This window comes from Miscanthus floridulus, chromosome 15, assembly GCF_019320115.1.
Source record: "Miscanthus floridulus cultivar M001 chromosome 15, ASM1932011v1, whole genome shotgun sequence".
Lineage (NCBI taxonomy): Eukaryota > Viridiplantae > Streptophyta > Magnoliopsida > Poales > Poaceae > Miscanthus > Miscanthus floridulus.
In genome coordinates, this window is record NC_089594.1 from 81,547,111 (window position 1) to 81,574,598 (window position 27,488).

Sequence of the window (27,488 nt, forward strand, 5' to 3'; positions counted from 1 at the left end):
TTCTTTGTTTTGCCTCACTTTGAGACGTGCCTCATTGTGTATTTAGCAGTAGCAACCATCAGTGTACTGATAGAACATTGCTTGTGCATTGGGCTGTATGTGCAGGAAGAGTTGCTCGTGCAGAGAATTGAAGAACAACCTCTTCTGATGCTAGCGCAAGAGCCTTGGGATGGTGACAAGCAAGAAGCCGGTGCGAACAATGCTTTGGTGTGTGCAAGCAACCAGCTGACTGATGCTGATGCCGTCGATGGCAGCTTCAGCAGCGATCACAGTGCCTGTGATGACGAGAAGATGGCGCTGAGGAAGGGTATCTGCATGCGGGAGGAAGCATGCCAGTGGCCTAGGTCTGCTGCTTCCGGTGGCAAGGCCGGCAGCCCTGGGGACCTGCCAGAGCCGCTGACTCCCGGCGCGGATCTGGTCATCGCCGACTTCGACACCATGATCAATAGCCTTGCGCCACCGTCCATGGAGGACTACCTGCTGGCCGATGGTCTCCCCACGCCAACGTCGGCCTCGTCCACCAATGCCTCTCCCAAGCTCCAGCTCCTCCCCTCACCGGCCTCGCCAATCCAGGTCCAGCCTCTGCCGTCAACAACCATGGTCATGGGCGACCTCAACCTGCAGCTCCGCATTCGGTGAGCTAGTCTAGTCCTCCCTTAGTGCCCTGCTTGTCTTGACATCTCTAGGTCGTGCCACCAATGAACAGTGCACACACATGAGTACATGACCGTGAAGATGACTGACCTCTGCCTGCCCATTGTTACAGCCACAGGACATGTCGTCTACGTCATCAGGACCGTGCGGTGGCAAGGCGCTGAATCTCGACGCAGGAGCTGGAGGTGTCGAGGTTGACACTGAGCTGGTCCTGGCGACCCCCACCTACTGATCCGACGCTGACGAGCTCCGATGAATGGACAGATGACCACTGAAGTTTTTGCCTCGCCGTCATTATATTAACCCATTTCACATCTCAGAACATAGCACACAGGACAGGGCAGGATAGCTGCAGAAAGACAGAAGAACACCCGAGACGAGAAGATAGATTACCTACCCCCTTCTTTACCTTTGCTGAACTAGGCCATGCATTATGCTGATTCTTCTCCTTTAATTGTCAGTCAGTAGTTGTCACTAGTTTCAGTTGGAACTTAGTTGCAGGTGGGTTTTACTTACAGCTGAGCACCATGCTGCTGCTGCTTAATTCCTACAGTAGTTTGTACTTATGGTTGGAGAAATGGTCTGCCACTCTGTTGAAGTCAAATGCTCACCAGGAGCATGCATCAGAGACAAAGATGTTTTGATCTCGTGATGAATTGCACAGACTGCTTATAGATTAGCGTATTCAGGAGTTTTTTTTTTCGAATGCTATTTGTTACTGTTTAATTACATTTGCCACGATAACATCACCCAGCGGTCCATGTCCATCGAGTCGAGCAGCTTTCTTGTACTGCACGCGCTCGGCGTGGTGAGGCTTGCCGTACTCGTCGAGCATGCATGACGCATGACGCATGACGCATGACGGTGAGCGAGCCCTTGCCCTGAGGCAACCTCCAGGGGACAGCGCCGCACGGAGGAGCTTCTGTCTCCTCGCAAATACGAGGCGGACGGCGAGGGATGGAATTGTACAAGCCTGTTTGGGAAGAGAAAGCAGATTAGCAGAACAGAGCAGCGGTAGTGCAACCACGCCTATGCTCGTGGGTTGGACTCTAGTTTTGGCACTGGCCTCTTGTTTTGCAGAGGTTTGAAGTCGGGTTTTATTCTGTGCCTAGTGTTGGATACACAGGTGTATCCTGTCTGTAGCACACAGCACAATGTTGGATACGCAGGTCGCTGCACACATACGTGCCTCTGCACATGTATTCTAGAGGGCCTGTTTGGATGGCAGCCTCCCAGGCAGTTGCCTGCCAGGCAAAGGATCCTGGCCACAGGCACACAAAATCGGAAGCTTGGTGTTGCTGCCTTGGCCAGGCAAGATTCTTCTACCACCGTTCAAACAGGCCCTCTGTGCGTGCGGAGCGGACCGCGCTTTTTATCTGGGGAACTGGGGAATTCACTGTGCATCATTAAAAAAAGATCGCAATACCCTGTGTGTCTCTGAAAAAGTTCAACGATCTTCAGCGCTACTACTCTAACTTTTTCGTATCCTCCATGCCACTTCCGCCAGTTTGGGCTCTAACACCATCAAACTGTATGTGTGAAAAGTCGAAAATACCCTTATGTCTAAATATGATATTAATTTTTTTAGCATCTTAACGACTTCAAATGAAAAAACTCAAAACTAGAAAGTTGTAGATCTCGTCGATATCTATAATTTTCATATAAAAACTATTTTTATTTAATTCCGTAAAAAAGATATGATTTTTCTAAGATATATTAATCATATCAGATCATATTTTGCGACCCATCTTCCTCCTCGCGTTGCCCCTCCCTGCCACCCTTCCTCCGTCGCCCCCTCCCCCAACCTCCACCACCGGAGGCCGGCGGCTCCCGCCGTCTCACCGCGCTGCCCACCTCCCACCCTCCCCTAAAGCTCCGTCGCGACGCCCTCGCCCTGCCCCATCACTACGGCCGACGGCTCTTGCTGCCTCGCTGTGCCACCCACCATCCGCCCCCGCCACCCTAATCCTAGGGCAGGACGATGGCAAGCTCCTGCTGTGACACCCCCACTGCCAGCCCCGCCCCGCCATCGTCTCGCCCGCCTCCCCCAAAACCCCCCCTTCTAAGCCTGCCAATGAGGATATCGAAACTAACACCAGCGAGCTTCTTGTCTTCGACACCGGTGAGCTTCTCGCCAGAACCCTATAGCTGCCTTCTTCCTCTCCGGTGCGGGCGTGCGTTGTCGCGTAAAAGAATTAACTTTTTTGTTCCATGCGCGAGTGCCTCCCCTCACCCCTCAGTCTCAGGTGCTCAATATGTTGCATGTGGGGCCTCAACTCAAGTATCGCCATGCCATCTCCGTCATACACCGCCAAGCACCTCTCTGCGTACGGGGCTCCTCCTCCTATATTCTTCTTGAGGATCTTTACGACAGGGAACATGTGAAGGAGTCCCATCAGGCCCTTGCCGCCATCGACAGCAGTGGCTCCGGTCCTCCGGCGGCGGCTCCAGCGTCGAAGCCCTCAGGTTCTGTTGCGACCTAGTAGCATGGATGCCATTAGATAATCCACCCAAACTGGAAGATGTTTTTTTATTAGAGAAAGAACTGGAAGACACAATCGTGTAAAGCTGAATGAACGGTGATGGATAATTTAATTACTTATTATTCATACTGATCCACATATTCCTGTATTATCCTTTTTTTTTTCTGGTGAAAATGAACTTATTCTTGTGTTCCAAAAGGTGCGTTAATATCTTAGTGTGGTGAAAGCTGAAATGGTCACTTGTGCAATTGTAGTAACTAGAAACCACGCGCGGCGTTGCCGGCGCGGCTGCTTGTGTTGGCCTGTTGGGTCATTTCCATATACGGTGACAAGCGATATGCCTCCGTTGCCTCCCCTATGAGACAGAGAGGATTGTTTAAAGCCTGTTGTTTCTAAAGTATTTTTTTTTTAATTTTGATATTTCATGATACTCCTAATATGTAGTACATTTCATTTAAAAAAGAGGTTTCTTGATATTATAGATAAGAGAATATATACATATATGATGTTCCTCCCAATAATATAGTATATTTTCTAACAAACAGGGGTTTCTTGCTCGTTGTCACATGGTCTGTTGGATAATATCAGCCTAGCTTTATTTTTTGAGTGAAACAGGAGGGGTGCGCCCCCTACTGGACTTTTATTAAAATTATAAACAGGGTTTTACAAAGGTCTCTCATGAACTTCTAGCCATTGAGAAATAAAAGGCTGATAACTTGCTTTTGCTCGAAGTATAACCCAAGCAAACTCTCTTTTGCTCGAAGTATATCTGCCTAGCTTTATTACACAGTGTGCTTCAACAATAGCTGAAACTTTTTTTTTTGTGATGTCCTCATTGCTCTGGTCTGTGTTTCTGAAGCATCATTGAGCACACTGTAAAATTGATAGAAATTAATATTTGTTGAACTATAAGAAATTCGAAGAAATTGCTGTTGCAGCGTATGTTTTTTTGTTACCCTAGTAGTGTTTGTACTGCCATACACAGGCCAAATCACAGCTGCAAGCATCTGAACCAGGTACAGACAGAGATTTTGCTCATGCTTTGTCTTTTTTTTTAGCTTAGTGTCGTTGGAGCGGCATCCTCCTCCTATGGACAGATAAATATCAAGAAATTGTAGAGATAAACTATTTTTACATATTGTTATTAATCTTTATTAGAAATGTTGCTAAATTCAGTATAACGGTATCATTTACTTGCCTTGTCATCAACATGTTTTGAAATACTCTTTCAGGCAGCTGTTTGATTAAGATTTTCTCTCTGGTCTGGTAAGGAGATAGACAATTTTAATATTGAGTTGGAGCATATATATGCTGATAGGTTGGAAAAAATATTGGAATCATATACATATTGAGATGCATGCATCGGATTTGCGTGCAACATGGCGTCTGTGTATGGAAGAAAATGAAAAGCAGTCACTGTTCCCAAACGCAGACTAATTTCATTTTATTATTACAGGCATGCTAAAGTTAGTTTCTATGTAAAATGGAGGAACATTTGAAGTCTTGAATTGTAATGTGGAACTAAATGAGTAAATTTTTAATTCTTTTGCATGCTGCCATCAGGACATCTATTCTCAATAAAATGCGGTAAATCTGGTTTTGTAGCAGACTATGGTCAGACAAATTAATTTGGCACCTTCACTCATCTGTGCAAGGTGACAAGGGATTTAGACATCAGCAACATCCATTGAATCCACGCCCCAGTAATTGAAATGGAGGATACAAGGTACAAAGCTTACTGGCACAGAAAGCACGAAGGGTTTCAGCCTTTGGTACATCATTGTCGTCTTGCACAGAAAGTACACCAGCTTGATTGCCACCATCGTCCCAAATGAACTGAATATATATACCATCATTCATCAATAAGAGACAATGCCTATGCAGAGGCAAACAATTCTAAAGCTACAGCTGGTGGTACTTACCTTGGCCAAGAAATTTATGGTTGGTGAGAAGTACAATTGCATCAGGATATACCGTGTCACAAACACATATAGTGAGCTTAATCGCAGGGGATAAAATAATCATGGGATTGCTCTGAACTTTCTTGATGCGTAACAGCTCTGAAGTATTATGTTCAAGGAATCAAGGTATTTGTAGCCTGCAAAGACTATCGTTTTAAAAAATTAAATTCACGTTCGAGCATGCTTACATTCGAGGATTGTATAGGTGTAGTTTGTCTGCTTTTTTCAACATGTAGGACTCCCTGTTGATTGCAGACATAGCCACCTCCATTCTTCTCTCTGCACAGACTTAAGCATGGTTATTTGACCACTAACCAAAACTGTTACAGAGGCAAATCATCGAGCACATGGTGTGCGTACTGCATAGTGAGTAACCACCATTGTCTCCACTGTACGTGTGCAGGCACAAATGCGATTGGCACAACGCCAGCGAGGCAGCGAGCAAGCCGGGGCTTACGGCGGCACGAGAGGGTCACAGGAGGCAGCGACACTGACTTCCGCGTCGCCAAGCGGCGCTGGCCGCAGCCCCCTGCTTAATGGCCGCACCAGCCTCGCCGGAGGGCGAGGGCCGCACCCATGATGTGGTGGTTCTCCGGGGGCCGCCACGCTCACGCGAGATGGGTTCGCGGGAGGAGCACGGCGGACCGACGGGAAGCACGGAAGGGAGGGGCGACGGCGGCGCAATTGCAGGTGGTGGACGAGCCCGATGGGGAATTCGAGAAGGAGCGAGACGAGGCGATGGGTCGTTAACGGCCTAACGGGCACGCGGATGATGAGCAGTTTGGGACCGACCTATCCACGATCGGACGTTCGTCTTGGCCAGATCCGACGGCTAGCTGGTTTACGGACGACTTGGTCCTATCCATTGGCTCGTTTTTTATTCGAGAATCGTATTCAGAGATTACCAACATACTTAAGACCTAGAATAATATTTTTGCAATAAGATGTAAAAGAATAAATTTAAATAAAATATATAATAAACAATAGGGTTTCAACTTAACATGTGGATAAAAAATGCAGCAACTATTTCAGATCAAAATTTAAATGCCAAAGTTGAGATCCATGTTTACTTGATTCACCAAAAATGATCAAATAGGATGTTTCCCTGATTCTGGACTACCAAGTGCACAGAGTAGAGTAATGGGCTATTCCTTCCCTGAATAAATTTCTACTTTTTTTTTAGGAAAGAATAAATTTCTACTGCATTTGACTAATCTGTGACTTCGACAAAAGGTCCGTTGGGCTAAAACTCTAGGCCCATACAAAGTGATCAGCAGAAGCCTATCTAGGCCTGCCTCAGGCCCTACATTCACTAGTATAGGTCCTTCACTCAATCGGGCCCACCCGCCAGAAAAACAGCAGTTTCGCCCGCGCCTCCCTCCCGAAAGTTTCGAAAAGAAATCCCCAAATCCCCCCCCCCCTTCGCCGTCTCCGGCGAGCCCCACCCCTCACCACCGCCGCCGCCGAAGACGCAGTGGGAGGGGGGATGGATCAGTCCATCATGGCCCTCTGCGAGTCCCTCTCGTCGTTGCTAAACCACGCTGAGTCCTCATCCCGCGAGCTCGCCGACGCCGTCTCCCAACGCCCCATCCACCTCGGTAACCACCTCACGCGCACGCCTCTCCCTCCTTCCCTCCCCGTAAGGCTCCTGCTCACGGCGTCGGGATCCTCGCAGATATGGCGAGGACCTCGTTCCTGCAGAAGCTGGAGTACAGGGCGGAGGCGGCGGCCGCCGACCTACAGCACATCGAGTCCATCGCCCTCGGCACCGTCTCCTTCGAGGAGCTCCTCGGCCACTGCGGCGAGTCGCTCAAAGTCTACGCGCGCCACGCCAGCGCCCTCCAGTCCCACCTCGCTCCCTTCGGCTACGAGCCCGCCGGTAACCCAATCGGTTTCCCAATCTCTGGCTGCAGCGTTTGTTTCGATCCGCTGGGATGAGGTGAGACCGCTGTTTGTTTGGTGTGCAGACGCAGAGGAGCCTGAGTTTGATGTGGATGTGGAAGTGGAAGATGGAAATGTCGGTAAGGTTGAGGACCTTGGAGATGGATGCCTCAGCGTGTCGCGTTCAGTGCTCAGGTCTGGTAAGCGGCGGTTTGATGACGACAACGACGCAATGTATCCTCTTTGGTTTGGTTTGGTTTTGTTCGGAACTATAGATTGTCATTTGCTTGAGTGCAGCATATTGTGCTTTTCTTGACTGCTAATTAGATTTGAAGAGTCACTGAAGGATCTTGGGTTTTCAGATGCTTGTCTAGCCACTCTTTCTTCTGAAGGTATGCGAGGAAAATATTTTGCCTATCGTAGCCGGTTAATCGCATTGTGCTTGTTGTATTAGCATTTCTCACCGGCTACTAACTTTTGTCTTGAATATTTACTGGGATTTTGCAGGCGCAAATTATGGTGTGAGCCCAAAGAAGCTTTACAAGAATCCTGAAAGGTAACAGAAGGAATTACCATCAGGTTTTCTCACTGTTATTGTTTATTTCTAATGTTACTTTATTACTTATTTTAATCTTATCTTAAATATGACCTAATTTATTTGTTTAATGCTCTACTGTTTAGTACTGATTATGGAGAAAAGATCATGAATGAAGCTGAAATTATGACTCCACAAAATGAAAGAAATAGTCAAGGTGATCAGAATGAATGTCTTAGATGTTTTAAAGACATGTCAAGCCTTTGCTAGTTCTGATTTTTTTCCCCGCTGTTGACTCCATGAAGGTAATTCTTTCAAAGAAGTGATAAGGGCATCTAAGGAGGAGTATGAGCAACTTCCTTCTTACATGAAGAGTCTAGCATCATGGGAGGTCTGAATTTCTTTAACTACATTGCTATTTGTAATTCTGCCCATAGTACTTTCTGCATGATCGGTAGTGGTTACAAAATTACACATAGTTCTTGAAACCTAGTAGATGACCTTACTCTTTAAGAAATTCAACTGAAGACATATTCTGCAACATCTTCACTTCCTATTTCCTCAATTTTTGCTTTTCGTTTTTGTCAATGCATTCTCGATCAGAAATGGACCAGTCATCTACCTCAAAGCAATTAATTGTATTGTTTTTTTTTTGCACTTTTTTATTGCATCAGGAGTTGCAGGAGGGAATATCCAAACTAAATTCATACTTCGGTGGTGACAAAGCTCAGGGAAGTGTTGCATTGAACCAGGACCATGTTGGAGAAATAGGATTGGGTGCGTGCACTTACCGCTCTTAGCACGTGGATTTGAAAATAGCAAATGTTATAGCATGTTGAACAAAATCTTTTTGTTAGATTGCTGTTTCATTGACACATTGCTCTTGAACAATTCTGCTGTGGTAGCTAACCTTTTTTCTGTTTTTCTTTTTTGCTTTTGTCCCTTTTAGGGCGCAAAGGAAGAGCCTGCCTGCTGATGCTGTTGCGGCTCAATCAGTTAAGTATGGAGACAGTTGATGGATCTACCTTTTACACCCTGTGCAAGAACAACTTGTAGGCGATTTGGATTTCTGCGGAAACAGATCGGTATGACTCCCAAGCAAGTTGTCCAAAAACCTGGTGCTGGTGGAAATATGGTGCATTGAATCTGAAATGTTGATAGCCTGATACTACTATACTGTATTCTGCTGAAGTTTTTCTTTATTGTGTGTTGTGATGTAGCTCATCTTGTTAAAATAGTGTATCATGATGTACTACTCAACCTCAGTTGAAAAATATTATTTTTCCATGAGCAGTTTTTCTCATGTAATGTTCCTACCACCATGAAATAAAATGTGTTTTGAGGCTTTGACTTTGACCACATAATACGCCTCACACAGGCCTGCTTGAATTGGGGTCTATAATTTCAATCCTGGGAATTTACAACAAATTTGTACTAAAACGTAGAAATTCCTAGACTGAACCCCCCTTTTTAAACACCTGTATGCAGGCACCATCTATATATATAGTTCTATACTATGTAATATTTACATTTCTCCAACAGAGGCACACAAGTTTAGTCGCGCATTACAATTTACACATTTTAAAAATTGACGTACAAATTGAATTCTTCGAACCCATCCCTGCAATGCGTATAATAGCTCAAGCAGGGATCTGCTAAAGTCAGGATCCTTGAGGTTCTGTGAAAAGTACCCTGACTAGCTCGAGATAGGCTTCAACAAACATCTCCTTCCATCTCTTTACGCCACAAACCCTGATGAAGAGGATTGCCCATATATCTCATTCGCCTCAGCCACAGGGACATACACGACATCTGTCAATGAGCTGTGGGTGCGGCCATAGAAAATGTAGACGAACACCCCCATCACCAGCCACACCCCCACTCGCATCCATGTGCCGCCACTGAAGAACATAACCAACAAGTTCATGCATGTTAAAGAATATATCAGTTTTGAATATGTAGTAAAAAAGCTGAAAGGATCAAGTACTCACCCAAGATTTATTAACAAGTATGTATTTATGAGGATACACATTACTGGCAGCAAGGGAACGAATGGACAGATGAATCCTACAGCAGACACAGAAGCAAAGATGTTTAATGCCAAGTAGTACCAATATGATCCTAGTACAATGAGTTGCTGAAGCGTGCTGTGATAAGAGTACCTCCGGAATGGCCAAAGGAGTGCCTCCCATCATCTTGGTCAATCCAGCAGAGCATGCCCAGACCAGCTAGGAGGAGCAGGCCACCAAAAGCACAAACGAAGCATCTCACCAAGCTGACATGGCACAGATTAGATCGTTAGAGTGCTTTGCTTATATGCAGGAAAGTTCACTGGGGAAGGAAGCATGCATTCTTGCATAATAGACTGAACAGTTGGCACTTACAAGGGCAAGAATGTCGCTGAAGCTGAAGTTGTGAGGATCAGAACCCCTATGCAGACAGATGCAATGCTGCATGCAGCAGTCCTACGCCGTTTTGTCTCATTCAAATTGCCTAAAGAGTCAGCAGACAAGTTTATTAGCTACCTTAACTGAAATGTACATACTTAGAAATTTTAAGCGTATGAAATCAGTAATGTGATTGCCCAGACATACTTGCATACAGCTGCTTCTCAATGAGGGGGTCATTAATTGATTCTACTACAACATCACTTATTTCAGCTGACCCTTGTTCATGATCATCGTCTCCAAGGGTACCCCTCAGCTTTTCCTCGTCATTTTCTTGGCTCAAGCGGAGTGATGCTTGCAGGGAAGATGGGAGGGGTACCTCATCTGGAGGAACATACCTAAGAATCAAGATGGACACAGCAACTATAGTGAATGCGAGTAGTGTGCCTACACTAACCTGCAACCAAAAACAAAACCTTTTTAGTTCCAAACATTTTTCAATAATGCTCATATTCTACATGCATATGCTGCGATGATCTCTGGGGATAAGGTTCATTAATATAACTGAACTCAAGATGAAGTCCATATATATTCTCAAATAACATGTTTGGTAAATCCTTACCATTCCAGCCAGTTGTGAGACATCCATGAAGAAAGCAAGAGCAGCAGCGCAGATGCCAGTCACTATTGTGCTTTTGACTGGAACTTGTGACGTCTTGTGGACATCAGAGAAGAATGATGGTAAAAGGCCATCTCGTGCCATGGCCATCAATATTCTTGGCTGAAGGAAGTATCAAAGTGGAAGTGTGAATATCCATGGCAGCATAAATTGAAGTTGTAAGATGCATATGCTTGTTGAGAAAACAGATAAAGCAGAAAACTGGCTATATGTATCCAGATTATATGCCAGTATGCTTCAGATGTTACTCATTTAAAGCCATGCCCACTTGGCTAATGGCTCGTATTCCATCGACTCGAACCACAAAAGAAAATTTATGATACATTGATTAAGATATGCTTATACCTGTGGCAATATAGATCCCATCAAGGTTGAACAGAGAGCAAGAACAGCACCAATTGTTACAAGATACCTAAAAAAAGATAAGCACATGAACAATCTCAGTCAGATGCACACCAGATCATCCATGATAAAATGAGAAGCAGTCCTTACATTGCCCAGTGCATCCCATGTTTGGCAAAGGCAGATGAAATAGGGGTGTCTGGGTCCATAGCAAAGTATGGTACCAGACCAACAATAACTACTGAAACCAACATGTACAAGGTACAGCAAATTGACAATGCTGTTCCGATTCCCAATGGCAGATCTCGTTGTGGATTCTTCACCTGTCAGAAGTTAACATAAGATAATTAGATATTACATTTTCTCAGATGAGGGAATTATATTTTCTATTCAACGCTAACAATCCAGCAAATAAGAAGGGCCAAATCAATTAGGGAAATTAGACATTTCCTAACCTCCTCAGCAGTGCTGGCAACTGAATCAAAGCCTATGTAGGCAAAGAAGACAGTTGCTGACCCGGCAAGCATTCCATTCGCTCCATAAGGGAAAAATCTGAAATCAATGAAGTGTAAGTGCGCTAACTACTGGCTTGAGAAAAGAAACAAAGCATCAGGGTCTTTAGCATTACCCTCCAGCAACCTTGTAGCCAACCCATCCTGTTTGGAAGCCGATGTAACTACCGGCTATGATAACAAATAACATCACAAAGCAATTTAGGACTGTCACAACTCCTTGCACAAATGAACTCTGAAAAAATAAAAAAATAAAAACAGAGAGGAAAGATCAGGTGTCACATTCCCAGAAAATACGTAAGGTAGCTATTACTGAATTGGAGAAGGTAGCAACCTCTTTTATCCCGACACATAGCAGACCTGTGACAACGAAAACCAGGAAAGCAGCACAAGGATCAACAACAACATCAAGCCATGGGATCTCATGCCGTGCTAAAATCCACGGCAGATTATCCTGTCCTCCAAAAAATATGGCCTGAAAACATAAAGTTTTTTTTTTAGAGTTTGTATAAGGAGATTAGAGATTTGTAGCTGTAAGCCCTGCTTCCCAGGCACTTTTAGTGCTTTTAAGTTTTTAGCTAATCTATGTCATTAAGTCCTTGGGTAGCTCAAGAGGTGTGCGGGTACCCAGGCAGGTTTCCTGTCTAGTAAAAGCTCTAGTGAGCTGTATGTAATCAATGCAGTTCTTATCCTATATATATATATATTGCAATGCAGTCATCTGGGTGACTAAGCCCTGGCTGATTATTGCTCTGTTACCTCCAACAATTGGTATCAGAGAATAGGTTAGACACCTTCTCACCTTCTCATCTTCTCCATGACGTCAACCTCCTCTGAGCGCCGGGCTAGGAAGACCAAGGGAGCTACTGAGGGCGAGCTGGGCGACCCCTCTGGCAGGGCTGCGCGCCTGAAGGCAGCAGAGGAGGCGGCGGCGCTGGCTGTCGAGGCGGCACAGCAGGCTGCAGCAGCCGCGGAGGCGGCGGCCAGGACAGCGCAGGAGCTGCGGGCGGAGATAGCAGCAGAGAAGGGAGATGAGGAGGAGGAGGAGGAAGAAGAAGAGGAGGACCGGAGGAACCGGCGGCCACGGACTCCGCCGCGGGACAGGCGCCGTTCGCAGTCACCACTGCGTGACCGAAGGCGTCGTGGCGGTGGTCGCTATGAGTCACCGCATGGCAGGGTGGTCTACCGCGATTCCGGCAGCGGCACATCATGGCCAATGCTGGACAAGACCAATTATTATGAGTGGAGCCAGACGATGAAGCTCAGGATGCAGGCGCGCGACCTCTGGGAAGCTGTCGAAGGAGGCCCAGTGCAGTTTCGCGACGACAGGCGAGCTCTGGAGGTGATCGTCGCTGCTGTGCCCAAGGAGTTGGGGCTCCCGCTCCTCGACAAGGCGACGGCAAAAGAGGCATGGGATGCCATCGCTGCGACTCGTATCGGTGTGGACAGGGTCCGCCGAGCGACGTTGCAGCGACTGCGTCGGGAGTGGGAGAACATTGACGTCAAGCCTGGCGAGGCGGTGGAGGATTTTGCCCTGCGGCTGTCAACTCTGCACCAGCAGCTGGTGCTTCATGGAGACAGGGACATCGATGAGGCGCGTGTCGTGGAAAAGTTTCTGCGCACGGTGCCAACCAAGTACGCGCAGATCGTCGTCGCCATTGAGCAGTTCCTCGACTTCGAGGCGCTCACGCTTGAAGAGGTGACAGGAAGGCTCAAGGCGGTGGATGACCGTGAAGCGCAAGCTGTGACAGAGCCGGTGTTCATCAACGGCAAGCTGCTGTACACTGAGGAGCAGTGGCGTGCGCGTTTGAGGAAGGAGAAGAAAGGCGCAGAAGAAGCTGGCAGTTCTGGTTTCAAGAACCAGCGCGGCGGTGGCGGAGGACGCAGCCGCGGAGGTGGACGCGGACGGGGCAGAGGTGCTGGCCGTGGCAGCGGACGTGGAGAAGGCAATGGCGCCGGCCGTGTTGGCCCCAACACGTGCCTCAACTGCCATCAGGAAGGGCATTGGGCGCGTGAATGTCCCCAGCCGCGCCGTGATGGAACAGAGCGCGGCGGCGAGGGAGGAAATCGTGGTGGACGCGGTGGCGGAAACCGTGGAGGAGGCCGTGGCGGCGGTAACCAAGCTGGGCAGCAAGGAGGACATGAAGGGCGTGCCCAGTTTGCCGAGTGTGAGGAAGATGCAGCTCTGTTTCTGTCTCACGGCTTCATTGAGATGGAACAGAGCACGCCGGAGCTCAACTATACAGCACAGCGCGTTGAGTTCTTTGAGCCACGTGCGCGTGCTTATCTGGGAGCAGATGATGAAGAGATGGCTGGCGGCTGGTACCTTGATTCAGGCGCAACACACCACATGACTGGGCAGCGTGACCTGTTTTCAGACCTGAACACGGACGTTCAAGGCACGGTTCGGTTCGGGGACGCGTCCAAGGTGGAAATCAAGGGCGTTGGCTCAATTGTTTTTGAAGCAAAGACTGGGGAGCATCGTGTTCTTCATGGAGTTTATTTCATTCCGGCATTGAAGAACTCGATCATGAGCCTCGGTCAACTTGATGAGAATGGCTCAAAGGTGGTGATTGATGATGGAGTACTGCGGATTTGGGAACGCAGCAGCGGCCGCCTACTGGCCAAGGTGAGGCGTGGCGCGAACCGGCTGTATGTACTGCATATGAAGACAGCACAGCCAGTGTGTCTTGCTGCGCGCAGGGATGAGGAGGCGTGGAAATGGCATGAGCGTTTAGGGCATCTGAATTTTGAGGCCCTGCGGAGGCTTGGCAAGGAGGAAATGGCAAGAGGGATGCCAAAGATCGATCATGTTGAACAAGTGTGTGACACTTGTGTCACCACCAAACAGAGGAGGCGATCATTTCCTGCTGCAGCAACATATCGTGCTCAGGATCACCTTGAATTGGTGCATGGTGATCTCTGTGGGCCAGTTACACCAGCAACTTCGGCAGGTAATCGCTATATTCTGCTGCTTGTAGATGATGCCACACGATTCATGTGGGCAGTGCTGCTGTCATCTAAGGATGCTGCAGCAGATGCTATCATAAAGGTGAAGGCTGCTGCAGAGGTGGAGAGTGGGCGTAAACTGAAAGTTCTGCGCACAGATAATGGAGGAGAGTTTACTGTTGCAGAATTTGCTGCTTATTGTGCCAATGAAGGAGTCAAAAGGCATTACAGTGCTCCTCATTCACCACAGCAGAATGGCGTGGTGGAGCGTAGAAATCAAACCGTGGTGGCCATGGCACGTGCCTTACTCAAGCAGCGCCAGATGCCAACCAAGTTTTGGGGGGAGGCAGTGATGACTGCTGTGCATATTCTGAATCGGTCACCAACCAAGGCTCTAGGTGATGTCACTCCCTATGAAGCATGGCATGGCCGAGCACCCACTGTTGGCCATCTGAAGGTGTTTGGTTGTGTGGCATATACTCGCCGTTTGTCTCAGCTCAGGAAACTTGATGATCGTGGTGAAGCTGGAGTATTTATTGGCTATGCTGAAGGAGCCAAAGCCTATCGAGTTTTTGATCCAGCATCTCAGCGTGTACGTGTCAGCCGAGATGTGGTTTTTGATGAAGGAAGAGGTTGGGATTGGACATCACCAGCAGCAGGTACGTCTGGGGCAGCTGGTAGTGATTTTGTGGTGGAATTTCCTTGGGAGGAAGAAGTCCCTGGAGCTGGAGGTTCAGTGCAGTCACACTCATCTCCTCAGCCCCATTCTGCCTCACCTGAAGCTTTTCCAGCAGCAGAATCGGTGCTTGATGCAGGAGAAGAGGTGTCTGAGACATCCAGAACGCCTTCACCACCACCAGCTCCAGCCAGCCCACAAGTGGAGCACGTGACTCCCTTGGAAGATGATGAGGAACGGCTGGACACTTATCACAACGACGAGCAGCTGCGCTATCGTACCATAGATGGCATATTGGGCGGGGAACAGGAAGTTCCGCCGCCGGCGCAGCGCTTGTTCGCAGAGCTCCACCTCACCCACTCTGGGGAACCCATTTCTTATGCAGAGGCAAAAGATGATCCTGCATGGCAGGCAGCAATGAAAGAGGAGCTGCGCGCTGTTGAGCGCAATGGCACCTGGGAGCTTGTGTCTCCCCGAGCTGGCCATCGGCCAATTTCTCTAAAATGGGTCTACAAGCTGAAGAAAGATGAGAAAGGAGATGTGATCAAGCACAAGGCTCGGCTTGTTGCTCGTGGGTTTGTGCAGCAAGAGGGTGTTGATTATGAGGATGTGTTCGCTCCTGTTGCGCGCATAGAATCAGTGAGACTGTTGCTTGCTCTAGCTGCCCAGGAAGGATGGACTGTTCATCATATGGATGTCAAGTCAGCTTTTCTAAATGGAGAGCTCAAGGAAGAAGTATATGTCCAGCAGCCACCTGGGTTTGCTATTCCTGGGGAAGAAAGCAAGGTATATCGCCTGCACAAAGCTTTGTATGGGCTGAAGCAGGCACCCAGGGCGTGGAACGCTAAGTTGGACTCTACTCTGAAGGAAATGGGGTTCAAACAGAGCAAACATGAAGCAGCAATTTATAGGAAAGGTTCAGAGGGCTCAGTGTTGCTGGTTGGGGTCTATGTTGATGATCTGATTATCACTGGAGCAGTCAAAGATGAAGTAAAGGCTTTCAAGGAAAGGATGAAATCCACCTTTGAGATGAGTGACTTGGGTTTGCTCAGTTTCTACCTTGGCATTGAAGTACAGCAAGCAAGAATGGGATCACCATGAGGCAGACTCACTATGCCAAGAAAATCCTAGAACTGGGAGGCATGTCTGATTGCAATCCAGCAGCTACACCAATGGAAGAGCGCCTGAAGCTCAGCAAGCATAGCATTGCTAAGGAGGTGGATCCAACTCAGTATAGGAGGCTGGTTGGAAGCTTGAGATACCTGGTTCATACCAGGCCTGATTTGGCTTTCTCAGTGGGCTATGTGAGCAGATTCTTGGAGAAACCGACCACTGAGCACCAGCAAGCAGTCAAGAGGGTGCTGAGGTACTTGGCTGGAACATTGGACTATGGTCTGCAGTTCAAAAGAGCCCCAAATTCTGCTAGGTTTGTGGGCTACTGTGATTCAGACCTAGCCGGTGATATTGACTCCAGCAAAAGCACAACAGGTTGTCTGTTCTTCTTTGGCAACAGCTTGGTCAGCTGGCAATCTATCAAGCAGAGGGTGGTGGCTTTGTCTAGTTGTGAGGCTGAATATATGGCTATGACTTCAGCAGCAACACAAGCCCTGTGGCTGTCAAGATTGTTGGCTGATCTGTTGGGAAGAAAGGTGGAGACTGTGGAACTGAGGGTTGACAACAAGTCTGCAATTGCACTTGCTAAGAACCCTGTCTTCCATGACAGGAGCAAACATATCAGAGTTAAGCAACATTTTATCAGGGATTGTATTGAAGAAGGCAGCATCAGGACTGAGTACATCCCTACAGCTGATCAATTGGCAGACATTCTCACTAAGGCTTTGGGCAAGGCCAAGCTTGAAGATATGAGAAGCAGAATTGGCATCAAGCAGATCAAGAAGGGTTGAAGCAGGTCTTAGGGGGAGAACTGTAGCTGTAAGCCCTGCTTCCCAGGCACTTTTAGTGCTTTTAAGTTTTTAGCTAATCTATGTCATTAAGTCCTTGGGTAGCTCAAGAGGTGTGCGGGTACCCAGGCAGGTTTCCTGTCTAGTAAAAGCTCCAGTGAGCTGTATGTAATCAATGCAGTTCTTATCCTATATATATATATATTGCAATGCAGTCATCTAGGTGACTAAGCCCTGGCTGATTATTGCTCTGTTACCTCCAACAAGATTAACTACTGATCAATATCTGCATGGACACATCAGATGCAGGGGAATTCCACTCACTAGATTGGGAGATATGCCACGGGCAACAGCTGATCCACCAATCGTATATTCAAGTATCAAAGCCCAACCAATCAACCATGCAACTCTGCATAATGAAGCAATGGACAATGTGAGACCATAAACTCAGCGGCACAAGAATGCCATATATGAACAATGTTCACTCCATATGTATCAGTAAATTACCCTTCGCCAACGCAGATGTACGAATAATGGTAGGCACTTCCTGCAGAAGGGCAACGGCTAGCAAGCTCTGCATAGCAGAAGGCTGAAAGTGCAGCTGCTATTCCGGCTATCAGAAATGAAAGCGTCAATGCCGGCCCAGAATGCTCCCGGGCAACTGTCCCAACAAGAACGTACACCCCGGCTCCAATCGTCGACCCAACACCTGAGGAATGACACAGCAGTTCCATCATCAATACTTCCGTTGGTGAGATACTATAATTAGCAAAACAAAAAACAGGGTTCTTGGTCCAAAATACTCTATGCAGACCAGTAAACAAGCCTCTGCATAGGCTCTAAGAATCCGTGGAAAATACTTACTAGAACATCAGAAGTATGTAAACAAGCTACACCAAAAATGATTTGTGGTAAGGAGATGGAGTATCGTCTTGAGGTACTTTATGAACTAGATTGGGTTTTTTTTTGTAATATGAACTAGATTGTTTACATGTTATTAAACCTTTTTTTTAAAATGCTATGATCTGCATGTTATGCACAATGGGCATGTACATCAACAGAGTACTAGAGTATCAATGGCCGGAACAGTACGGAGCCAACCACCCACCTTACCAACACTGACCCCAACACCAACCAATTAAGCAGACGAAGCACGGAAAGAAAGAAACTAGAGAAAGAAGCAACTGAGGTTCAGAACTAAGAATCCGATCGATGAGACACGAATTGTAAACTTTGAGAGTGAAATCTCAGAGTAGTATAGCTCTAGCTCGAGTTTCAGTATCAACAGCTCACTGAACTGAATCCAGCAAATTCAAATCGTTGCAAAGGCATTCATTTCGCCGCCACAGTCGACAAAAGCAAGGGAAAGCACCTTGCTTGCACCCGAGGAAAAAAGAACACAGCGAAGGTTGCACCTTTCGGGGTTCCGACAAAATCCCCGCAAAGATCCACCGAAATTAGCCAGCCAACCGAGGCGCAGGGAAAATATTATAAATAGGAGGAGGAGGAGAAGCAGAAGAAGGAAGAGGACATGGAAAGTGAGAGAGGAGAGGTGTTCCTGACCGATGGCGACGAGCTGGGTGACGGAGAGCTCCTTGCGGAGCTGGTGGGCGCTGCCGGCGGCGCGCGTCCGCTCCGAGTCCACCTGCTTCCGGCGCATCAGCGCCCGGACCCCGCCGCCCATCCCCGCCGGCCGGCCCCCTCAACCGAGCACCAGGGAAGGACAAGGGGAAGCAAAGCAAAGGCGCGCCTTTTCCCGCGGCCGGCCCCGGAGAGCTCGATGAGGGGACTGCTGCCGCCGGCCGCCTCTGCCCCTTTTTGCTTGCTGAGGTCCGGCTGAGGCTGAGCAGAGGGGATTGATGATTGATTCCTCCTGTAGTAGGGGGGGAAGGAGGAGGGGAGGAAGATGGCAGAGCAGTCAGAGCTGCGTCGTCTCCTCTGGCTGGCCTCCGGCTGCCGGCCGGTATATATTCTTGGATTGGATGGCGTGCCGATGGTGTCTGTACATAACCGTAAAATGGGGGTTCAGATTCTGTAGGAAAGTCACCGGTGACGTATCCTATGCCCGATGCCTCCCATTCCACGTCCAACGGCTGAAAGAAGAAATCAACTTTTCCACAACAATAGCAAAGCCCAGCACCGGTGATTCTGGTCCAGTATGGCCGCACGCGGTTGGCTGACCTCCCCCATGCGCGGAATTTTTTTTTGCGGAATTTTTTTTGACGGAAATAAAAGATTTTTTAATCATTTCACTGAAAATCCGAAACTAGATGCTATACTCCACCTCCGCTGCAAGTTTATGTCTTATAAATTTCTGAACTTACGTACGTGTCCAATACCTGACATAGAGAAAAAAAAACTTTAGATGCGTACATGATATTTTACATGGCCATTCAATATATATGACAGCTTGTATTTTACTAGAAGAGCATCTCAATTATGTAACATATTTTAATCGAGTCAGCTAACGTACATACTCAATTATGTAACGTGTTAATAACATGTATATTTTAGATCATCGACGTTCACGTTCGTGTTAGCGTGTAATATGTTTTACATCGTCAACGTTCATGATTCAGTTAACGTGTTAATTAGATGTTGATATTTTTTATGTATATAACATATTTTTTAACTGAGTATGTGAATTAAAAAAAGATTATTTGAATTTGCATTCAAGATATATTGTATGCTTTATCAGTTATTTTAGTAGGATAAAATATTTATGCACAGTCACATAACAGAAAAAGGAAAAAGGCGAGCACAAGAAAAGGTGCGGCAAGGAAGGTGCTGATTAGGAGGATTTGACTATATCTCTTTTTCTTTTCATAGATTAATTAATAATTAATTAAAAAAACTATAAAAAACAAGGGATTAGATTTATTTGAGGTACTACCTCCTAGTAAGTAAAGAGGTTACCATAGTATTGCTCATTAAAAATACTTAGTAAAATGCCCGTTTAATTTTGTATGAAAATACTTAGTAAACTATCTATTATTTCTCTGTTTCATATATAATAATCCCGAGTTGGGCTATATTTGGGCCAAAACCACAGCTGGGCTTTGCTGCTTGGGGTGGAAAAGTTGCATCTTCTGTCAGCCGTTGAATGTGAAATGGAGGGCATCGGACATGGAGTAAGTCACCGGTGACTTTCCTTCGACAAGTTAGAGAATCTAAACCCCTACGGGGGTGTTCGGCTGCTATGGTTGCGGAGGAATTTGTATGGTTTAGAAGAATTCTGGAGGAATTTGTGAGAGAAAAATATTGTTTCGGATGAAAAAAGAAGCAGATCAAATCGGGATTAAGGGCACACGAATGGGCTAAAATGGGCGCAGGGGGGAGGATCAAGCCGGACGGACGACTAGTAAACTGCAAGCTTTGACGAGCGGCACGACGGTTAGACAGAAGGAATTTACGGTTAAGCTTCTGTGCTTGATGCTAACCGAGTCTAGTTAAGTTAAATGCGAGTACAGAGACAGCTGTTTGTCAAATCGTGTGGTTCTGTTTAACCTACGAATCCACGTGCACTGTTCAATCCGTGTTAATTAATGAAAGCAGCGTATAGCTTGACACTCGGTAAAATTTCTCCATCCTTGAATACAAACTATTCAAAGTGTTTAAACTTTGTTCCAAATTATAAGAGATTCTAGATGAACTAGCATCCAATGCAGTTTAAAAGACAGTATTAACATACACATGCCTACCATTAATTTCTATTACTAACTTAATATAAATGACGGCAACTAAAAAGATTACATACGTCATTTAGTTTTCTACTCAATCCATCCCAAATTGTAAGACGTTTGACTTTTTTGACATCAAGTTTGATCACTCGTCTTATTCAAAAATTTATGTAAAATATCACTTCTTTCGTCGCGGCTTAGTTTATTAATAAAAGTTCTTCGATAATGACTTAAATTTAAATATGTTTGTACAGATTTTTGAATAAGACGAGTGGTTAAATTTGAAGTTAAAAAGGTCAAACGTCTTACAATTTTAAGACGAAGGGAGTACGTAACATGTGAGAGTGACAAAGTTGTGCGTTGCAATTTGCAAGTATACAGTGGTACAGCGATCATGTAGCCAGTGGGCATGGATGATGTTGGCTGGACCTTGGTGGGGTTGACCTTTTCAGCCACACGCACACGCGCCCAATAGGCTCGTTAGCAATGCCGTGTTGGCATCTCCTAATCGCTAAAAATAATATAGTTCAACTACCTATATGTGCATGGTCTATAAAAGTTCCAAAGTGCGGCAAGGAAAGGAAAGATATTTTATCTATGAGAGCCGTCGTCAGCCAACCGTACGTGGGGGTTTGGAGCCATGGAGGTCTCGCTGCATCAGCCTGTCAAATCAAAGATTTCACGATTTTCTTCTCTTCGAAAAAGAAGATTTAATAATATTAGTGAGATATGTAGTACTCCATCCGTCCACAAAAGAATACAATTCTCGTTTTTGAGAAGTCAAATAATTTATACTTTGACTGAATTTGTATAAAAAAATACTAACATTCATGATATAAAATAAATATCATCAGATTGGTTCTAGAATATATTTTCATAATAAATTTATTTGAAGATATAAATATTAATATTATTCATCGTAAACTTGGTCAAATTTAGACTAGTTTGATCGGCACGATTTCCATAATTACGTTCTTTCGCGGACGGAACGAGTATAAAAAAAATGGTTTCAGTTTTGTGAATCCCCGTGCGCCCACGTGAATGCTGCCCACAGGATTGCTGCAGGTGTATAGCATACCGAAATGCATAGTCGCTCGGTAAATAAAAAAAATAGTGTCACCGTAGGATTTGCGCTGGTCAAATTTTTGTAAAGTTAACTAGATTTGTATAAAAAGTATTATCAATATTGTATCTCCAAACAAGTTTATTATAAAAATTTATGTAGCAAATTATCTAATGATACTAATTATACACTATAAACAACAATATTTTCTTATATATCGTTGATCAAAGTTAAAAATATTTGCTTTTTTCAGTAAATGAAAATGACATTTTTTATAAGACGGGGGAATATAAAAAAAATGTAAACTACACGCGTGAGAGTGCATATGTACTTCAGGTGTACGAATCTATCTGTACGTTGCATCCTAAATTCCTAGTCCATGTGGAGATTTGATTTTGCGCGAGCAGCTGTTTAGTCTGTTCGCTTGTTGATTTCAGCTAGGGCTTATCAGTCAGCCAATAGTGTTTTTCTCTCACAACAAACCAGCATCAGCCGGGCTTATCAGCCCAGAAACCAACCAGCGAACAGAGCCGTTATTTACTCGTTGTGATGCTACCGGATGCAGCTAATTTCTACTTTGTTCGGGGTCTGTTTGGATCGGCTAAAGCTAGTTATTACTGCCGTTTTGACTTTTCTAATATATAAACTTTATTGTGTATGTAGACATAGCTAGTCTATATCTAGATGCATAGCAAAAGCGATATAACTAGAAAAACCAAAATGACTTATAATTTAAAATGGAGGGAGTTGGTAGAGTTAAAGTTAGACAAATCAGCTAGGATTAGCCAATTATATTAGTTAGCTAACAACTAGTTGTAGGTTTAACTAAAAAATTAACCCACCTATTAGCCTTTTGTTTGAGTCTAACTTTTAGCTACTTGTAAACAGGCCCTCGGTTATTGCAAAATGTAAAATACCTCTAATTTTCAGTGTGCCGGAAATAACGACCCTCGCCCTCGTGTTGAGTTATTAGTACAAGCCCTAATTAACGTATTTTGTGGAGAATCAATACTGTATCACTTGGCCTTGTGTCTTTCGTAAAACTTTTTTCATGGGGCTTGTCCTGTTTCCTTTCAATTATCTCGGTCGTGTGCGGGTCTCAATTAACAAGCGAAATGAAAATCCCAAGTTCTGGAGGGGCTAAAGAGTAAATAACTGCCATGAAAATGTGACGCTCTAGTAAGATGTGTCATTGTCTTACACGCTTGTCATCTGGGCTCACGTGATGCATGCAACCTAGCTAGTGAATTGCGAATTGTGACTTTGTGATTATTAGATTAGTACAAAACTAGGTAAATGTTCGTGCGTTGTAATAGAAATATATAATACCACGATAATATATATATATGAGCATGTGTTATACTATTATCTAAAATAGATACCGTAATTATAATGTTTCAATCAATATTACATAAGTCTTCATGAAAGATAGATAGTTAAAATATAACTCTAAATTTGAATGCAAAACTAAAACATCAATTTCAATTGTTGCGTCACTTCATGCCTACGATACACAAAAGATAAGCTTGCACTTCTTTAAAAATCAAATGCTACGAAAGGATAATCATAACATGTTTATGTTTTACAATACATGTTTTACAATATATTGTACAGTTAAAAATTTAATCTCTCAATGTTTCGACGAAGACAACGTGCTTTGCACGAATACCAAGTTATAGCTGGTCATCAATAAAAAACAATCCAGTAATAGTTAAATATAGCAATGTTTTTTTTACTAAACTTGCTGTGTCGCACACTCGCACATGTGAGATGAGCAGTGTCGAACGTGCGTCGTACCGCATCGATGCTGTCCTGTTTAAAAAATTTGCACGGCATGCATGTGGCGGAGTACGACGTCGACGTGTGAGGCTGGGGCCTGGCCGCCTGACCCAGGGCACATCACATCGTTGGGAAGTGCCTGCCCATCCCGGACCCGGGCACATCACGTGTCGCAAATGCAAGCACCAACACGGAAACGCGCGATTCCTGCATGCGCGGGGCCGGTGCACTGCATGCGGCGGGCGAGCGCAGGAGTGTGCGTTTTTTCGCAAGTCGATCAACGATTCCCATCGTTTTTTCACGCTCTCTGATGTGTTTTAGTGGTACTAGCGTAGCGTAGGGCGATCGCATAATTGATCATAAATGTTATGGGAATTGATTTTTGTTTTTCTGATTTGCTGCGATTGTTATAAGGATTGAGCTGATCGTATAGAGCGAGTACACGTTGCCATCTTGATCTGATTGCATGGAGAGAATTGATTTATGCCTTCCTAATTTGCTGCGGCGGTTATGGAGATTGAGCTGATCGCATGGAGCGAGTGCACGTTGCCTTTTTATCTGATCGCATGGAGCGGCTTTGGTATAGCACCTGTGGACAAAATATTTATGAATGTTTTAGTTGTAGAGATAAAGCTAGAAGTTACTTTCTACCCTCTTTTGATGGGGCTCTTGCATTTATACCCTTGTTTTGTATTAAAATTATGATTTTTCCCTGTTTTTTTTACTTTGTGAATTTGTCCCTGCGTTTTCAAAACGAAGCACCACTTTACCTCTATTCCGTCATCCTCACCTAATGGTGTTAATTTTTATACAAATGACAACTATGCCCATGTGATTTTGCCCCTAGTTTTTATGGTTGTCTGTGATTTTACCCCTGATTTGGAATAAGACATTTATATTGTATTTTAACAAAAAATGGTTATATTTTATCATATATATTTGGCATAATTTGCAATGATTTCAAATTAATTCATCATCAAATAAAATGAACCATGTGGTCTACATCAGGAGTCAATCGGGGTGTGGATGCTTCTAACAAATTAAACGATAATGTAGTGATTGCTAGTGAAATCCACATTGCCACACAGCCAGGCAACAAACATCGTCACATTCATCAAACTAATCTTTACAGAAATTATCTACTACTAGTAGGCAGTAGCTAGCATTCATACGAATACAAACGGGTCAGCCTAAACTACAGAGGTCGCCCCTCCGACTGCAGCTCCAGTAGGAAGCTACGCCTGGCCTAGGGCCACCCCTCCGTCACTGACAGCTCGAGCGAGGAACCGGCACCTGCCCTGCTGCGGTGGCTCCAGTAGGCTGCTGCTCCTGTCCCACCGCCGCTCCTCCAGCGGGCACCAGGCAAGGGCGGCACGGTAGGCGTAGGCGAGTGAGCTGGTGTGCCGCCGACCGAGGCCGCCCCATCTCCACCGCGCAAGGTGGAGTGCGAGCAGGCCAGACCACCGCTGGGCGAGGCCACCCTGCGTCCTCTGCGTGAGGGGCAGCGCAGCAGCCGGTCTCGAGCGCCGACAGGAGAGGCCGCCCCACGTCCTCCGCGCAATGGGGCGCACGGCCGTCGCCTCCGCCCCGCGCATCCATCATCGCCTGCGCTGCCGTCGCCACTGTACCCTGCCTTAGAAGCACCCCTGACGCAGTCGTCGCCGCCAGACCCCGCCTCGGATGCGTCTCCGATGCAGCCGTCGCCCGCGAGAAAACCCGCACCTACGTTTTCCTTCTGGTCGGATGGGGGGAGAGGCTGATAAGGGGCAGTTTGGTCTTTTCCTTTTGTGTTTACAGATTTTGTATTTTTTTAAACCATTTATTCTATCCGTATCTAACGGATATCCAAAGCAGGGGTAAACGGAGGATTCGTTTCAAAATAACGAGGACAAAATCATAAAGTTTAAAAAACAAGGATAAAATTATAGTTGGACTGCTGGAGAACAGCAACAACATAATTTTCCCTTATGATTATTACAGCTGAGAGAGCGCGCGCGAGCTATCAACGTCCAATGCAACGTGGCCACAATAATTCATTCTTATCCACTAGGAGACCAAGCTTGGGAATTATTATAATCATTAATTATAAACATAATTAATGATTATAATTAACCATAGGAGTAGTAATCATCGCCATGCAAACAAATTTCCAACTGTATGTGCCTCCACCTCAACGCATGAAAATATACTACACAAGTAACCATAGGAGTCTCATTATATTCTAGTGGACATCACCTTACCATTAGCTAAAACAATAGTATTATTATTAAATCCTAGAATAAATATATCTAGGAAAATACATGTAACACCCTCGGTGTTACACTATACAATCTTTTGCTAAAACACTGTATAGCATCATATTTATGTGTAAATGCATGTGATATAGTGTATAAATCAATGTACGTAACTTAAAACGACCAACGAAAATGCTTAACGAAAGGTCGTTCGTGACCTATACAATTTTCAAGTACGGATGTTCACGAATTTTTATTGAACGAAAATACTATAGAACGTATATATGATATTTTTGTAAAGTTTGAAGTACACACCCTGTAGGTGACAATGAAATACTTGAGGTCACGAAAGGAATTCACTAGCTAGCATACCGAATAGCTTGAAAATCGAATTCGACGCGAATCCGATCGAGACTTAGTCGATTTCGTTAGTTTGAAAAGTGGTTTGATAATGCCAAGTTAGGCAATTTTTGTAGGAGAATTAGATTAATTAGTGGTATGGTTTCATGGCTGGTTTTGATAGCCTAATGTGCCCTCTTAAGAATTGCATAGGTGGTTGAGCGATTGGATCCATGTTTTAGGGGTTTTTGGGCGCTTTAAAAATCGTGCGCACAACGTTCTCGGCCAGTTTTATCGCGTGGACGCGGTCACCACGCTCCTGTGCCGTCGTCAGCGTGCCGGTTGCGAGAGCAAGTGCGCGTGCTTGGCTACACTCGACTGGCTAGATGGCAGCAGACCCTCCCCTCTGCCGTGAGGCACGCTGCCGCTGGCCGGGCCTGCCTCTGGCCGCCGTGAGCCGGCTGTACTGCTCGCGCCGCACTGCTGGCCATTGCCACCCCGTTGCCCGCTGCCCTGCACGCGCCGCTCGCACCGCGCATGGCCCAGCTGCAGCTGGGCTACCATCGCCCTCAACCCGCTGCCGCGCTGCTACTTCCTGCTTTGGTCGGCGCACTGCGCGGCTCTACCGCCCTCGTGTCCGCTTGCGCGGGGCTGTTGCACGCGTGGCCGCACTTAGCCTGCTGCGGCTGGCACATGGCCTCTGCCCGCACCATCGCTTGCCACACGTGGGGTTGCCCCCTCACCGCCGTGCCATCGTTTCACCATTTATGGAGTCGAAGCCACACGTGCATGTCCCGCTGTCGCTGTCTGCGTCCCGCCTAGGCAAGGACAAGCCAAGCTCCGATCGACCCCTCCCCTGCTCCTTGTTGTTTCCACCCGACGTGGCGCCACCCCTGCGTCCAGCAGGGAGGAGTCACCATCGCCTGATGACTCGCTTCTCTGGCTTTGCAATTACTCCTCCTAGCTGGCCAGACTTGCCTCTCCCTCCCTCTCTTTGGCCCTATCGTGGCCATCAGCTAGTCTTAAAGCCAAGGCATCCCCATTGACGCCAACTACCCCTTTCGAAATTCGTCGTGATCGAACCACCTCCGTCCAATTCCTTGCAACCATGCCTAGCTTGAGAGGTTAGCTCGTGGTTAGGATAGAACCGTTGAGCTATCGTCCACCGGTGAGATTATGCGAGGCATTTTCCTCACGGCGGTCAGCCATGGCCGCTGGAGGGGGGTACTCTACCATGGCGTCGTTTCTTTGCTCCTCTGCTTCTAACGATCGGTGCTTTGGCATCACTTTGACTTGGTTGCCTCGCCCATGTAGCAGTTTTGCCGACGAAGCAGCAGATCACCGGGAACACCTTCGCCGCGGTCGTCGTGAATCGGAACACTCCCGCGCACGTGGTCAACCACCTTGCCGAGCCTCACGACCTCGTCTAGACC

At 46.2% G+C, this 27,488-nt stretch overlaps 3 protein-coding genes across 3 annotated transcripts; 1 reads left to right on the forward strand and 2 right to left on the reverse strand.

Annotated features, from left to right (window-relative positions):
- Window positions 1-3,685: 3,685 nt before the first annotated feature.
- On the reverse strand, window positions 3,686-5,964 carry LOC136507771 (uncharacterized). Its single transcript, XM_066502392.1, has 6 exons — window positions 5,944-5,964; window positions 5,556-5,890; window positions 5,287-5,377; window positions 4,877-4,973; window positions 4,094-4,224; window positions 3,686-4,010 (listed from the first exon to the last, which is right to left on the reverse strand). The coding sequence occupies exons 1-6, from the start codon at window positions 5,962-5,964 to the stop codon at window positions 3,999-4,001; spliced, it is 687 nt and encodes a 228-aa protein (XP_066358489.1). The 3' UTR covers window positions 3,686-3,998.
- Window positions 5,965-6,471: 507 nt separating this feature from the next.
- LOC136508060 (uncharacterized) lies at window positions 6,472-8,741 on the forward strand. The gene is made up of 9 exons (XM_066502668.1): window positions 6,472-6,696; window positions 6,774-6,977; window positions 7,066-7,213; window positions 7,307-7,371; window positions 7,487-7,535; window positions 7,661-7,731; window positions 7,820-7,905; window positions 8,189-8,291; window positions 8,464-8,741. Exons 1-9 carry the CDS (start codon window positions 6,585-6,587, stop codon window positions 8,568-8,570), a joined length of 945 nt encoding a protein of 314 aa, XP_066358765.1. The 5' UTR covers window positions 6,472-6,584; the 3' UTR covers window positions 8,571-8,741.
- Window positions 8,742-8,865: 124 nt separating this feature from the next.
- Window positions 8,866-18,924, reverse strand: LOC136508059 (cationic amino acid transporter 2, vacuolar-like). The gene is made up of 14 exons (XM_066502666.1): window positions 18,524-18,924; window positions 17,468-17,669; window positions 17,285-17,369; window positions 11,769-11,909; window positions 11,551-11,669; window positions 11,378-11,474; window positions 11,073-11,245; window positions 10,926-10,992; window positions 10,524-10,682; window positions 10,109-10,358; window positions 9,899-10,007; window positions 9,677-9,789; window positions 9,506-9,581; window positions 8,866-9,415 (listed from the first exon to the last, which is right to left on the reverse strand). The coding sequence occupies exons 1-14, from the start codon at window positions 18,642-18,644 to the stop codon at window positions 9,253-9,255; spliced, it is 1,875 nt and encodes a 624-aa protein (XP_066358763.1). The 5' UTR covers window positions 18,645-18,924; the 3' UTR covers window positions 8,866-9,252.
- Between the last annotated feature and the right edge of the window lie 8,564 nt (window positions 18,925-27,488).